Source organism: Anopheles maculipalpis, chromosome 3RL (assembly GCF_943734695.1).
Source record: "Anopheles maculipalpis chromosome 3RL, idAnoMacuDA_375_x, whole genome shotgun sequence".
Classification (NCBI taxonomy): Eukaryota; Metazoa; Arthropoda; class Insecta; order Diptera; family Culicidae; genus Anopheles; species Anopheles maculipalpis.
The window spans coordinates 79713548-79725707 of NC_064872.1; the positions used below are offsets into that span (position 1 = coordinate 79713548).

Here is a 12160-nt window from a genome sequence, read left to right on the forward strand (position 1 = left end):
TCATGCGCTAAATATGCATACACAAACAAATTGCCGTCTCAGTACAATGAATTCTTTTATCAATCACCACTTTCCAGACACAAGGCTCGCATTCACACAAAGGCACCAACCGAGAATGCCTTTCCGTTCGTTCGCTTTTCACTGTCGGTAGGGTTGCGGCGATCGATGCAATAAATCCCTCTGGGGCTTGGGCGATGAAGCGTATGGAGACACTTGCTAGCTTGATAAGCCCAGTCGACGGCCACGGTTGGGTATACGCCGGGCGGAAACGATGCAGAAGACCGGGGCGTGTGTCGAACCGAAACACACTCGATAACGTGTGATAAATGCGGAATTATCTTACACAACGCAACAACACTAACCAAAACTTGATAGCGTACCCTTTTGGGAAAGGGGGGAAGAACAAATTTCACGAACAGACGTAAAAGGCAACGGAAATGATCACTTTGGAGTAAGCGCGTTGTGTTACATGGAACGATTAATACCGAGATTTTGCCAGCACCACTGTAAGCCGTCTTCGATTACATTTTCACCACACCAAAGCACGGTTTCCTTCACAACACATTCTAGAATCACAAGAAGGCTACAATTCCTCCAAAACAACTTTTAGCGATCGATCGACATCGTGAAATCTTCACAGAAACAGAAGACCGGGGGTTTCGTTTGAGCAAACAGTTTCGATCTACAATCGCGAACCACAGAACGAGAACGATCAATTGCCCCCGGATGCAGCGGAATTAGCTTCCAGCGAGTGTGTGTATGTGGTGTGGGGAACAACCAACAATGACGATGATGGCCGATGTAATGCCACCCCACCGTATGCTGCAGCCAAGATGTCCGAGTTTTCCCGTCACGGAGCGATGCTTTGGTCACGGCGCACGATTAAACTAACATTTCAATTCCGCTTGATCGACAACAAAAACGCAGGCGAATGTCCGCGAATTATAACACACCGAACAATTAACAGCAAACATTTTATGAACTTTTCAGAATATCTATGCACTTTGCTGCTCCTGCTGTTTGACAACAACCAGTTTTGTTGCTGAAGAGTGATGGGTATATAAGATGGCGTTCAGTACTGAATATTCAGCAATGTTGAAAAGACCGTTTCTAAAGTGTTTGCTATTAGTAATAAACATTGAAAATGCAATTAAATCGATTTTTTTCTTTATTTCCATGTTTTTCATTTCTATTTTGAATTGCTATACAAGAAAAAGCAGTTTTTATATCGATAATAGACATCATCTTGAAGGCGATGCGTTTCCGAAGGGACTCAGCGGTTTTGTTTACATCTTACACAACCAACTGTCACTTTACTCCGATGCTCGTGCTACAGTTAAAATAACCATGATGGTACACCACTTTGTTAAATAACATGTTTTACCGGTAAAAAGCCCTCAATTTACATCTGTATAATTCAATAAAAACGACTCAAAACATGGCATTCGTCATACGTTTCGCTAAAGCCGTCAGGAACAACTGGAAGAAATCGACCGTCTTCGCAAGCGCGCTCGCATACGGCGTGTCGTATTCGAACGAGAAATATGAGTAAGTTTTAGGGACTTCTTGCATCAAGCTTCAGTTTACAGGATGTACCGCTTTATGATTCTATTGCAGAATCAAACAGCTAATGCGATACTATTGCACGGAAGCGTCACGGTACGGAGATGTTAAGATAGGCTTAAACCAACGACCACCGAAAGTGTTGGTGCTTCTCAATCCGGCCGCAAATCGAAAATCTTCTGAAGAAGATGTAAGTATCCTGATAGTATAGATTAAAATGGCTCTCAATTGTAATTTATTTGCATTCTTTCAGTTTCACGAGTACTGCGAACCGATTCTTCATCTTGCTGGATTTGAGGTGGATGTTGTAAAAACCGATTCCGAAGGACACGCTCGCCGGTACGTTGAGGAGCTGGCAAACCTTCCCGATGCACTGATTGTTGGCGGTGGTGATGGAACTCTTTCCGAGGCCGTGTCCGGCATGAAACGTCGCCAAGATGGTGCCCAATGTCCGATAGGAGTGTTACCGCTCGGTCGTACCAATACGCTCGCGATGAAACTCTTCTGGGCGGAAGGGGCTAATAATTCTGATCTGGAAAAAGTTCGCACGATGGCAAATGCGGCTTATGCGGTTATTGCTGGCAAGAAGGAAAAGACCGATGTTATGCGTATTGAGGTGCTGCCAAGTGTGGCGGATGAAACTCCACCCGAGAAACCGGTGTACGCCGTCGGTGCACTGCAGTGGGGTGCATTCCGGGACATTCTCGCACTGAGGGATAAGTACTGGTATACGGCTTCGCTGCGAGATTATACTGCTTTCCTGTTCAATGCTTTCGATGGAGCACACACATGGAACTGTAAGGCAAAGATCGCCTACACGGAACCGTGCAGTGGATGCAGCAATTGCTACAAGGATATGGACGATCAATGGGCAGCTGCTAAAAGGCAGGAACAGCAGCCACGCCGATGGTGGTCGGTGTTTGTGCCACGCTCGAAAACGGTTCCGAAGACGGATTATACTAAAATTATTAATGACAGATGCTCCGTGCGGCACGAGCTGGAGGTGGATCCTTCGGAACTTGTGATCAAAACTGGCAACGTAGCGGTTGAAGAAAAGGAGAACGAAAAGGGTGAAGGTTCCACCAAGCTGGAAGTGCTCGTTGGGGAGCAGGCTGATTCAAGCTTCAATTTCATTGGCGAAAGCTGGGGACGTGTGAAGAGTAGGAAATTCTTCGAGTATCCTGCCAAGGATAGCATCAGCGTGCGAACGGTGGAACTTTTGCCGGAACGGTTAAAGGTAGAAGAAAGCGACCCAGAACTGTACTACTCCATCGACAATGAGGCTTACGAGGTGCGTCCCGTACGGATAACGTTGGTGCCGAAGGCTGTAGAAATATTTACCTTCTAGAAGCAATAAACAACCGAACGGAACGAAGCGAATTACGAGTTTTTTTAGTGACAGCAAGCTTGTCGTTTATTCATAAATAGATTGTACATTTTTGATAGCAGCATTTACACAGCATATTCCGCTCCAGCCACACGTTCGTCCGTGATCCAGTTGATCAGCCAAACACTGCCCTCCTGATCGAACCAAAGGACCGAAATCAGCAACGCATTAAAAAGTCCAAGCACAATGCCACCGATTACATCCAGAATATGGTGACGATAGAGAATTAGACGAGAAATGCACAACGCTACAGTCCACGCTAGCAGTGGGGGCCACAGCACAATCATCACCGGATCCAGTACGATCAGGAACGTCGTAATAAACACACCACGGGAAACATGTCCCGAAGGAAAGCTAAACTTATCCGGACCGAAGCAAAGCGGATCATCGTTTATAGCTGGCCGGCGGCGACGTGTTGCTGCCTTTATGACCGCCACCATTACAATATCCGTCAGCAGCCCGATAAACAGGTTCACCTGCATCTGATACCATTCCGGTTTATCGATCATCCAGCAGAATGCCAACCATCCCGCCAGCCAGGCGATACCATGGCACGAATACTCCAGCACCTTGCAGTGCGTTCGCAGTGACCTCAATGGCACAAAGTTCAGCATAAAGCTGACGATCTGTTTTGTCATAACGACGTCCCATTCGAGCATCTTTTTTAGCGCCGGCGGTATATTTCGGCCCTCTTCGAGGCGTGTTTTAGAGTCGACCTGGTGTTGGGGTTGAGGGAGAAGAAAATGGTAAAATATCACAAAAAATAAATGAAAATCAATTTTCAAAACTTACACTTTCACCCATCTTGGCACGGGATTCTGCGATTGAAATTCTTAAAAATAAATATCGTTCTCCCTGCTGGCTGATGACGATGTGACGCGATGACGTAGTTGTGGACGTACTTATACGCACTAGGGCAGCTGGCTGATTGTCTGTGCAAAGATTGTGACTAAGAGGGACTGAGAGACGGAGCGAAGATTATGCACTTTTATCTGCTGCTTCTATCGCCTATCCTATCATTATCAGCTGCACAAATTTTGCGTTTTCTCCGTCTTTCTTTTTGCTCATTGGTTCTTTGGGCGAATGGAACGAAAAATAAACACAGCTGACAGCGGGTGCACTTGTTATGACAGCACGCATCCCTTCAGAAACGGCTATTGGTTGAAAGGTGATATTTAAAGTTATGATTCATCGCTTTTAAAAACAATATTTGAGCGATTTTCGTGCTAATTGAACTCACAAATAAAAGAAATAAAAGTTTCACGTATTATTTCTTGCGATGAAAATGTAATACACGTGACAAAAAGCTATTAAACTCCGGCCATATGTGTTAATGTTTACAAACAGTGCCGGTTACTAAACGTCATCGCCAAACCGCGTATTTACGTATTTTTCCACGCGGTGCTGCATCAGCAAACTAGTACAAAATTGTTTATTTTCAGTTGTATTTCTCACCTGATACAATTCTTTTTCCTTCTGTTTTCTCTCCCTTTGCCAAGGTGTAAGTATCCGTTGTGGGAAATTAATCATTTCTTTGTGCAAAAAAGCTAACTTTTCCCTTACTCATACATCAAAGGTGCCGAACGATCACGCAAGATCCTTCAAATCGTAGCCGAGCGAGAAATTTCCTTTACCGCGCAAGATCGGCAGAAAACTCTACCCGATCGATACACGATCACAAACACTTCTACAAGGGTGGTGTTAAAATTTTCCCTCACACAAACGACGGCGATCGCGCAGCAGTACTGTATAAGCAACAGTTTGCTCGCACGGATAGCAGTCAGTTTTCTACACGCATCCGGCACGATAGTACCTTTCAGCTTGGTATTTTGTTGAAATTTGCCGGAGAACTCTCGGTCTCGGATTTGCCGGCGAAGCAGTACGAAATCTCGAGTGGCACGAAGTGTAAAGTGTGCAAGCAAAACAAACAGTTGTAGTCACACGTTTAGGCCAGTGTAGAGTACTTTCATCACCATTGGTGCCAGCAACAGAATAATGGACGATTCCATTGACGAGGAGGTGATTTCGGGTGGCTCAACCATTACCGTAGAGTTCAGGTGAGTAATGTGCGTCACAGAAGAAATGTTACTGCTGCCGTCATCGAGCAGCACGTATCAGTAGTATTTTGAAAACCAAAACCATACCTACGCGTGTGTTTTTCTTGCCGTTTTTTATATTCTGTTCACCTTTTTCGCCCCGCCAACCCATTACCATGGCCGAGTTTGTTTCATTTTTATGTGTTTTTTTTTCCATTTCTGAACACGGCAACATCCTACCCTAGTGGTGGAGCGGAAACACTTTTCGGTGGTGTGAAAGAACACATCGTACCGTTGGATGGATCAAAAATAGGTAAGTGTGTTCCACTTCAATGCCCCTATCCGTAAGAGGTGCTATTGGAAGGTATATTTTTTTAGCAATTTTAACGCATAATGTTTCGTCTTTTTGCTGCTTTTACTTTGACCGATCGTAGTATTGCTCGAGGAAATGCTCCGATGGCTGAGGGACAATCTGCTGACCGGTGATGCGAATCTGTTCCTCCAGGATCACACCGTCCGACCCGGCATTCTGGTCATGATCAACGATACCGATTGGGATCTGATGGTAAGCAAAGAACATCGAAACTTGTGCCGTTAAAGTTCTACGAACCTGTTTCCATCCGTTTCGTGTTTTTCTTTTTCCTTCTCGCAGGGTGAAACCGAGTACATCCTTCAGCCGGGCGATCATATTCTCTTCATTTCCACCCTTCATGGCGGATAAGCACCATGGTCGGGAAAGAAACCTGTGATAAAACTACTTTCTACTACTACTACTACTTACTACTACCACTAATACTGCACAGATGTTACTGCTGCTGCTAATACTATTATTACTACAACTACACGCTCGCCAAATGCACAGATTAGAGCGAGATTGTTAAGATTGGTTTTCTAGTGTTAAGAGTGAACTGGCTTTACTTCTCGGTTCTTTACCTACCTTCCTATCCTAAACAAAACAGAAAAAGCAATTAATCCACCACCGAGCCGACAATCAAACCTGCGTCAGACGATGAGCGCGCCGTTGCTGATAATAGAAAACAGGCTTGCCAGTTTGTTTTCTGATTGCAAAAAAAAAAAAAACGCGGCGAGAAGCTTCGAGAGTTGTAGTACGCGTAGAGAGCTAATTCATTAAATGATGTAATGATAAAAGGAGGTAAAGTGGGGAAAATGGGGAAGGACAGGGAAGAAAAACAAAATTAACCCATTTGATACGTCTATTTTTTTTTTATTCTACTTTGTTCGGTAATGCTAAGCAGACTCACTACCACGTACTTCTGTTGCTTCTGTACCGATTCGTAATCGGTTGTCGGTCGGCAGTTTTCCCACCAACCAAAAGGGAAGCTTGTTTCTATACCTCAGTTTTATTTTGTTTACGATAATCGCACTGAAACTGTTAGGGGCAGAGAAGAGCACGTGAGCGAGCGTGAGTGTTAGGCCAAATGGCAAAAAAAGTTGATTGAAACAAAATATACCCAATATAAGTTGATTACTTCATCCTTGTTTGTGTGATTTCCTTTTTAAACTCCCCGCAACGCTGGTGAGACGAGAGACGGGTTTTTGGATAATTCATCGTGTGGTTTTCCTGCGTAGGTTCTGCACGGTTCTAAGAATTCTGCATCTGTTTTCCATAGCTTTCCTCGTGCGCCCTCGTTGTAGCTCGTTTATCTTCTGTACGCGGATGTTGGAAGGTTATTAGCGTTAAATTGTTTCAGGAAAAAAAGCAAACCAGTAATGTCCTTGTTGTGTTGTCTGGTAATTTAGGCGATCGACGCACAACGTCACACCCAATCATAGGCAGTGTAAGTGTATCGCTCGTCTGGTGTCCGGTGTAAACGATTGGAAGTGAATTAGGTGCTAGAATGGGGATGTAAGGAAAGAGTTTTAAAAATAACCTCCTCGGCACGGTGGAGAGCAACCTTCTTTTTTTGGAGCAGAATATAGATATTGTGTATTGTGTGGAGTGGAAAAACAAGCTCAAGATCTCCTGTCAACACACACGTGAACACTAGGGTGCTGTTCCGTGTAGGGTGGGAGCATACAGTTTGGGGCACGATTTATTTGCCAAACAAAAGATACACGAATTTCGGTTGTTTTTGGGGTAGTGTGAAACGTGTGGGTAGCTAGCCCAGCAGGCAGGCCAACAGGCAAAATAGTTTATAGTGGGCAAATGCTCAACTCGATCTGCCAGCTAACGTAGTACCGTAGTTGGATGCTTTGACGAGCGTTAAATTTATTATTCGCAAAAATTAGAATCGAAAAACGGGCCAAGAAAAAAGGAAAGAAAAACGATGATTTCCTGTCAGCTGTCTCGGTTCTAATTGGGTGTGATTGCACGGACGTTTATGGTTTTATACGGGATGATCTATTTTTCCCACGTTTCAGGCGTTAAGGGAAACGTGCAAGTTGAATAACATCTTCATTTTAATTGCTTTTCAGCTATTAAAAACCTTTTATACCTTCCTTAGTATTTCAGTAACCACTCCCGGAACAATCGAACCGTCTCTTCCGGCAACCGGTGTTTGCTATCGATCGTGATCTTTCTCACCGCCAGACATTCGCGTTACCTGGCTTTGATCAGACATGAGTTGACCCTTGCGTCCGAAGCGGAACACACGCCAATCGATCGCGATCGATGCACGTCTGGCAGTGAAACATACCGTCCCGATGGATGCCCTTTCACCGTGGTTTTACCTTTTTTTTCAAGTTCAATGAAATTACATCCCGCCCGATTTGGTGAAGTTTTTTTTTTCTTGTACGATGCGTTAAGATGCGCGTCTTAAGATAAACATTTACGAGATTGTAGTAAAGCTGCTGTGAAGATGGTGCCAAGATGCGGATGGGTAAGGATTTTGGTACCATCGAGTAATGGCGGTGGTGTATTTTTAGAAACGTTTCAAATCACCTTTCTACTACCGCAGTCGGGCCAATGAGGTGGTGCCTTGCCTTCCGCGCTAGCGCAAGGGGACTTACGCTCGATTTCACCCAGAGGAAGCTGCTGCTGCACAAGCCAAAAACCTCCGAAGACATCAAAACGCATTGGATGTCTGAGTCGGGCGAGGTACGATTTATTGCAGCTACGATAAATTCGACTGTGTGTAGACTCGGCTAGCTAAAAATAGGTAGCCCCAGTGGAGTACCGCTGTTTTGGCATTGATTTGAATTTTGGGGTGTATGTGCTTGCCGAAAACCGCTTGTCAGGGGGAGTGGGTTTTCCCATTTGCATCCATCCATACATCCATCCGCAAGTGGTGGTTGAAGCGGGTTTAAAATGCAACGCACGAGAGAGTGTGTGAGAGAGAGAGAAAGATGCGATTTTTCGTCAACAGCAGAAAAAGAAAGTTCGTTGGTTTGAATTTGTCTTCCAGATTTGATTTTCCCGTTTTTGTATCTTGATCGCTCACGATCAACTGAACATGTTGATAAATATATCATCATGTGACATAATTTGCACAGTAAACAACATTTATCTTAATCCTTTAAATATACATCGTGTCAGGGAATGCACGACACAATGTAATGTGCAATCCGTTGATGAACCTTCCTAGCGTCGATCAAAGACAAAAGTTGGCTTATTTAGGTGGGCATTCTTGGGATGTTTCGCATGGTTGTGTTGTAAGGCACACTGGTACTACACATTCTTTGCTGCCGCATTAGTACAACGATGGCACACGCCAACCCATTCCTTCCTGCATTTTTTCTTCCTCACTTTTGTGTGTGAACATGCAACATCGGCACATTGTACGCGTGTCACCCCGGAAGTCGGAACACCAAACGCCTACCGACGACACTATTGACAGGTCAGAACGGGTCGGACTCGGGAAGACTCTCGGTGCTGCTGGGTGAATGTAGTACACTGACCATGATCAGAGATGACGGATGAACGGATGAGTGCTGTGTGGTGTAACGCTCACGCCACCCCCTAAGTAGGACAACCGTTTACGGAGAGGCGTATAACGCCAGCCAACTTGCCAAGGTTGCTGCCTGTATGCAAATTGACCGCAGTGGGAAGCAACCACGTGGACGTGGTTCCCCTCTCCCTCTCTCTAGCTTTTGCCCCTGGAGCGTGAATGGGGAACGCATCAACACAAATTGCGGACGCGGGCGTGTGAATATTGCCATCTATTAGTGCCAGTGCCCTTGAGCTGCCAAACCGTGTGAAGCGATTGTTTGTTTCCTTTTCGGTGGAAAATGATGATCGCCGAAGGACGGGGCGGCCGGTTCGCGAAATGGGACACCGATGGATGTAGATGAGTTGCATTGAGAGTTCGTGTGTTATTAATGCAATTGTTTTGGTGTTTTTTTATTTCACGTTTTGTTTAGAATTTTTTATATATTTTTTAAAATTATTTATGACCCAAAATCTACTTAATGAGCAATATTGTTTTTATTCTTTTTTGAAGGACTGGTCGAATTGTTAAAATAAGAAAAATAGTAAGTTTAAATAAACACTATAGTGCTATACAGCAATGAACAACTTTTTTTTTAAGTAAAAGAAATATTTGAAAAGATAAGATAAGCTAGTCTTTTCTCAATTTGGATCTAATGGCCCAGCTGCTTGAATATAAGTTACAGATAAAACTCATACAATTACAAGTTTGTTCGAAAAAAAAATGATTCAGTGTTATTAATTTAATTAAATAAAATAATATAAAAGTATTTTGATAAGTTTTGTGTGAAAAACATTTTTTTTATTCCTGTCATGAAGTATACGAAATTGTGGATGTAGTTTAGATAGTAACAATGGTGGTTCGACCATCCTGCGACTACCTTGAACAAAACTTAACATGATCGTAAAACAAATCGCATCAACTTTCAATAAAGGACCTCATCTCTTGTAAGGAGCCATATATTAAGGAGACATTTTACGGACAGCATGCCTGGCAGGTTGTTACGATAGGAACAGCTCTATTATTAATTGCTTCTCTTTTGATGTTAATTTCGAAAACTGATTGAAAGAACGAAAAAATGACCGTTTTCCTGAATGCATCGCCGTCGAAAGAAGAATAATAATTTCTCTTTGTCGCCGCTACTTTGCCGTCTCCAGCGCCTTTTTTTGTCTTTTAACAGCAAAAACGGATGTACGGATGATCGCAACCTTTTGTGAACGTTTTTACAAAAGGTAAATTGTAAATTGTTCAGTACAATAGGCTAAAACGTAAAACGAAAAATTCACGACGCATCATGCCCTTACGTCACTGTACAAAGGGCAAACAGTATGTTTCCTCAATTTACTTGTAGTGATTTATGGCCCACCCGTGTGACAAGTTTGTGGGTGGCTAACAGTGCCCTCACGACAAACGCCTGTGTCCACTCCATTTCCTTAATGTTTTCCTCTCCACCACTCCAAACCACCCACCCCATAGCTGCAAAGAGCAGAAAGCATCAGCTTCTGCATGTTGTTTCGAACTGTAATGATTTTCGCGTCCCACAAAGGAAGTGGCCGGAAAAATATGTTTCAAACTCATCATCTTCAGTGTAACCGATCGGTTGCTTAAATCTTCAGATGGTGCTCGTCTCGGTTTCCACCGCTTGGGCAGGGAAAATCCCTCTACGATCATCATCAATCGTTTAAAGTTACTTGTTTTTCTTGTCGGTTTTCGGCTAACGTTTCCCCCATTGGTCGCGAAACGTTGCATGTTTTGTAGTTTTGATTTTTTTTTATCGTTGTACCTTTTTTTCCTGTTGACTTTTTTCTCTCGATTTTTACTAACGTTTTCAATTTCGCGTCTAGCTTTCTTGTGGGTATTTTTTTTTACGATTCCATTTAGATCGTGACCGTAACGTGCACACGGGTCCGCGCTGTGCGAACTTGATACTGTTTTTTCAAGCACGGTGTGTTTTGACAGTGAAACTGACCGCAACCATTTTGCATTGGCTAGTACGAACGATCGGTTTGCGATTGACAAACCAGCGGGGTAGAAAATAAAACCGATTGGAGTTGCTTTCCTAGAGAGAAAAAAAAGTACAACCAAGCGATGGGTTACCAGATGGTGATATTTTTAAATGGTGACGTTTGTTGAACATCGTGTACACAAAAAAGACACAATTACGGAAGATTGTACACCGGCCAAGACCGGCCAAGATCGTTCGGGAACGTTGACGTGTGTGCGACTTTGGCCAGCGATTGTCCTGGGAGAGAAAGCAAGTCGCAGCAACTGTCACCCAGCTTGATATACGGTCCGTTTTGTCTGACTGACCGATTGGGATGGGTTAGGCGGGATGGTGGAGGTGATCTTGGCGTTTCGGTTAAAGTGTCCCAAGCGCCGGCCCAGGTTCGTTTGGACGTCATCACCGACCAGTTGGTCAATGATCTCGTACTCCATCGTACGTTCCGTCGTGATCGTCGTTTGACGATCGTAAGAAGATAGTGAGCGTCTGTGTGAGTGTGTGTTCGATGTCACGCGAACAGTTGTTTTGCAAATGAAGAGCGAATGATGGCGGTTGGTCAGTGGGTGTTGGTAGGTTTGTGATGGTGACGGTAAATCCGTCGGATCAGATCAGCCAGACTAACAGACGACAGTCGGGGTGCTGCTGGGTTTGTTTTTCCGAGCTTACTTGGAATCGGTGTTTTGCTGACAAATGGGTTATTTTCGTTTGTTGTTGTTTTCGTTTGAAGGTGGATTATTAAAATAGTTAAACAGTATTCAAATATAATTTCAAGGAAGGTTACAGTATAAGAAATTTTATATGCATCATTTCAATAGTTCCAGATTAACTAGTTACTGTATTTAAATATAGAAAGTTTGTTTTATTCTTGAAAAACTTCCAGGTCGTATTACTAACGCGCATTAGTTGTTTTTCTTGAATTTTTAATTACTATTTCTAACACGATTTTTGTTATTTTTATTTTTTTATCATTAATGATTTTCATTCATTAACAATGAAGTTAGTTTTTATTTGTATCCAGTTTATAAATAACGATCTTTCTAACGATGTAGGCGCCTAGGACCTTGCTGTTACCCAATCTTTAGTATGCTGGAATTAAAAACTTGAAGTTAATTTTATTCTTTACGTTGTTTGCGTGTGATTAGTTTTCTGTTCTTTTCAGCTGAAGGAAATTTTTGCATCAAGTTTATATATAATTCACCATCATTTGGGATGATGGAGGCGCCTAGTACCTTGCGGTTTACCACATGTTTGATATCAATAACTGTTAAATTAATTACATTATCTT

General features: G+C 43.3%; 3 protein-coding genes across 3 annotated transcripts; 2 read left to right on the top strand and 1 right to left on the bottom strand.

The window, feature by feature from the left end:
* The first annotated feature begins 1422 nt into the window (after window positions 1-1422).
* Window positions 1423-2920, top strand: LOC126562260 (acylglycerol kinase, mitochondrial). The gene is made up of 3 exons (XM_050218718.1): window positions 1423-1548; window positions 1618-1753; window positions 1817-2920. Exons 1-3 carry the CDS (start codon window positions 1439-1441, stop codon window positions 2909-2911), a joined length of 1341 nt encoding a protein of 446 aa, XP_050074675.1. The 5' UTR covers window positions 1423-1438; the 3' UTR covers window positions 2912-2920.
* An 83-nt stretch (window positions 2921-3003) lies between these two features.
* On the bottom strand, window positions 3004-3783 carry LOC126562975 (polyisoprenoid diphosphate/phosphate phosphohydrolase PLPP6). The gene is made up of 2 exons (XM_050219583.1): window positions 3743-3783; window positions 3004-3666 (listed from the first exon to the last, which is right to left on the bottom strand). Exons 1-2 carry the CDS (start codon window positions 3752-3754, stop codon window positions 3016-3018), a joined length of 663 nt encoding a protein of 220 aa, XP_050075540.1. The 5' UTR covers window positions 3755-3783; the 3' UTR covers window positions 3004-3015.
* Window positions 3784-4913: 1130 nt separating this feature from the next.
* On the top strand, window positions 4914-5755 carry LOC126563360 (ubiquitin-related modifier 1 homolog). Its single transcript, XM_050219996.1, has 4 exons — window positions 4914-5007; window positions 5232-5299; window positions 5421-5551; window positions 5639-5755. Exons 1-4 carry the CDS (start codon window positions 4946-4948, stop codon window positions 5705-5707), a joined length of 330 nt encoding a protein of 109 aa, XP_050075953.1. The 5' UTR covers window positions 4914-4945; the 3' UTR covers window positions 5708-5755.
* The last annotated feature ends 6405 nt before the right edge of the window (window positions 5756-12160 follow it).

Coding starts and splice junctions, on each gene's coding strand:
- LOC126563360 (XM_050219996.1), top strand. CDS start 4,946: ATGGACGATTCCATTGACGAGGAGGTGATTTCGGGTGGCTCAACCATT. Junction 5,300..5,420: donor GTTGGATGGATCAAAAATAG/GTAAGTGTGTTC, acceptor GACCGATCGTAG/TATTGCTCGAGGAAATGCTC. Junction 5,552..5,638: donor ATACCGATTGGGATCTGATG/GTAAGCAAAGAA, acceptor TCCTTCTCGCAG/GGTGAAACCGAGTACATCCT.
- LOC126562260 (XM_050218718.1), top strand. CDS start 1,439: ATGGCATTCGTCATACGTTTCGCTAAAGCCGTCAGGAACAACTGGAAG. Junction 1,549..1,617: donor TATTCGAACGAGAAATATGA/GTAAGTTTTAGG, acceptor ATTCTATTGCAG/AATCAAACAGCTAATGCGAT. Junction 1,754..1,816: donor GAAAATCTTCTGAAGAAGAT/GTAAGTATCCTG, acceptor GCATTCTTTCAG/TTTCACGAGTACTGCGAACC.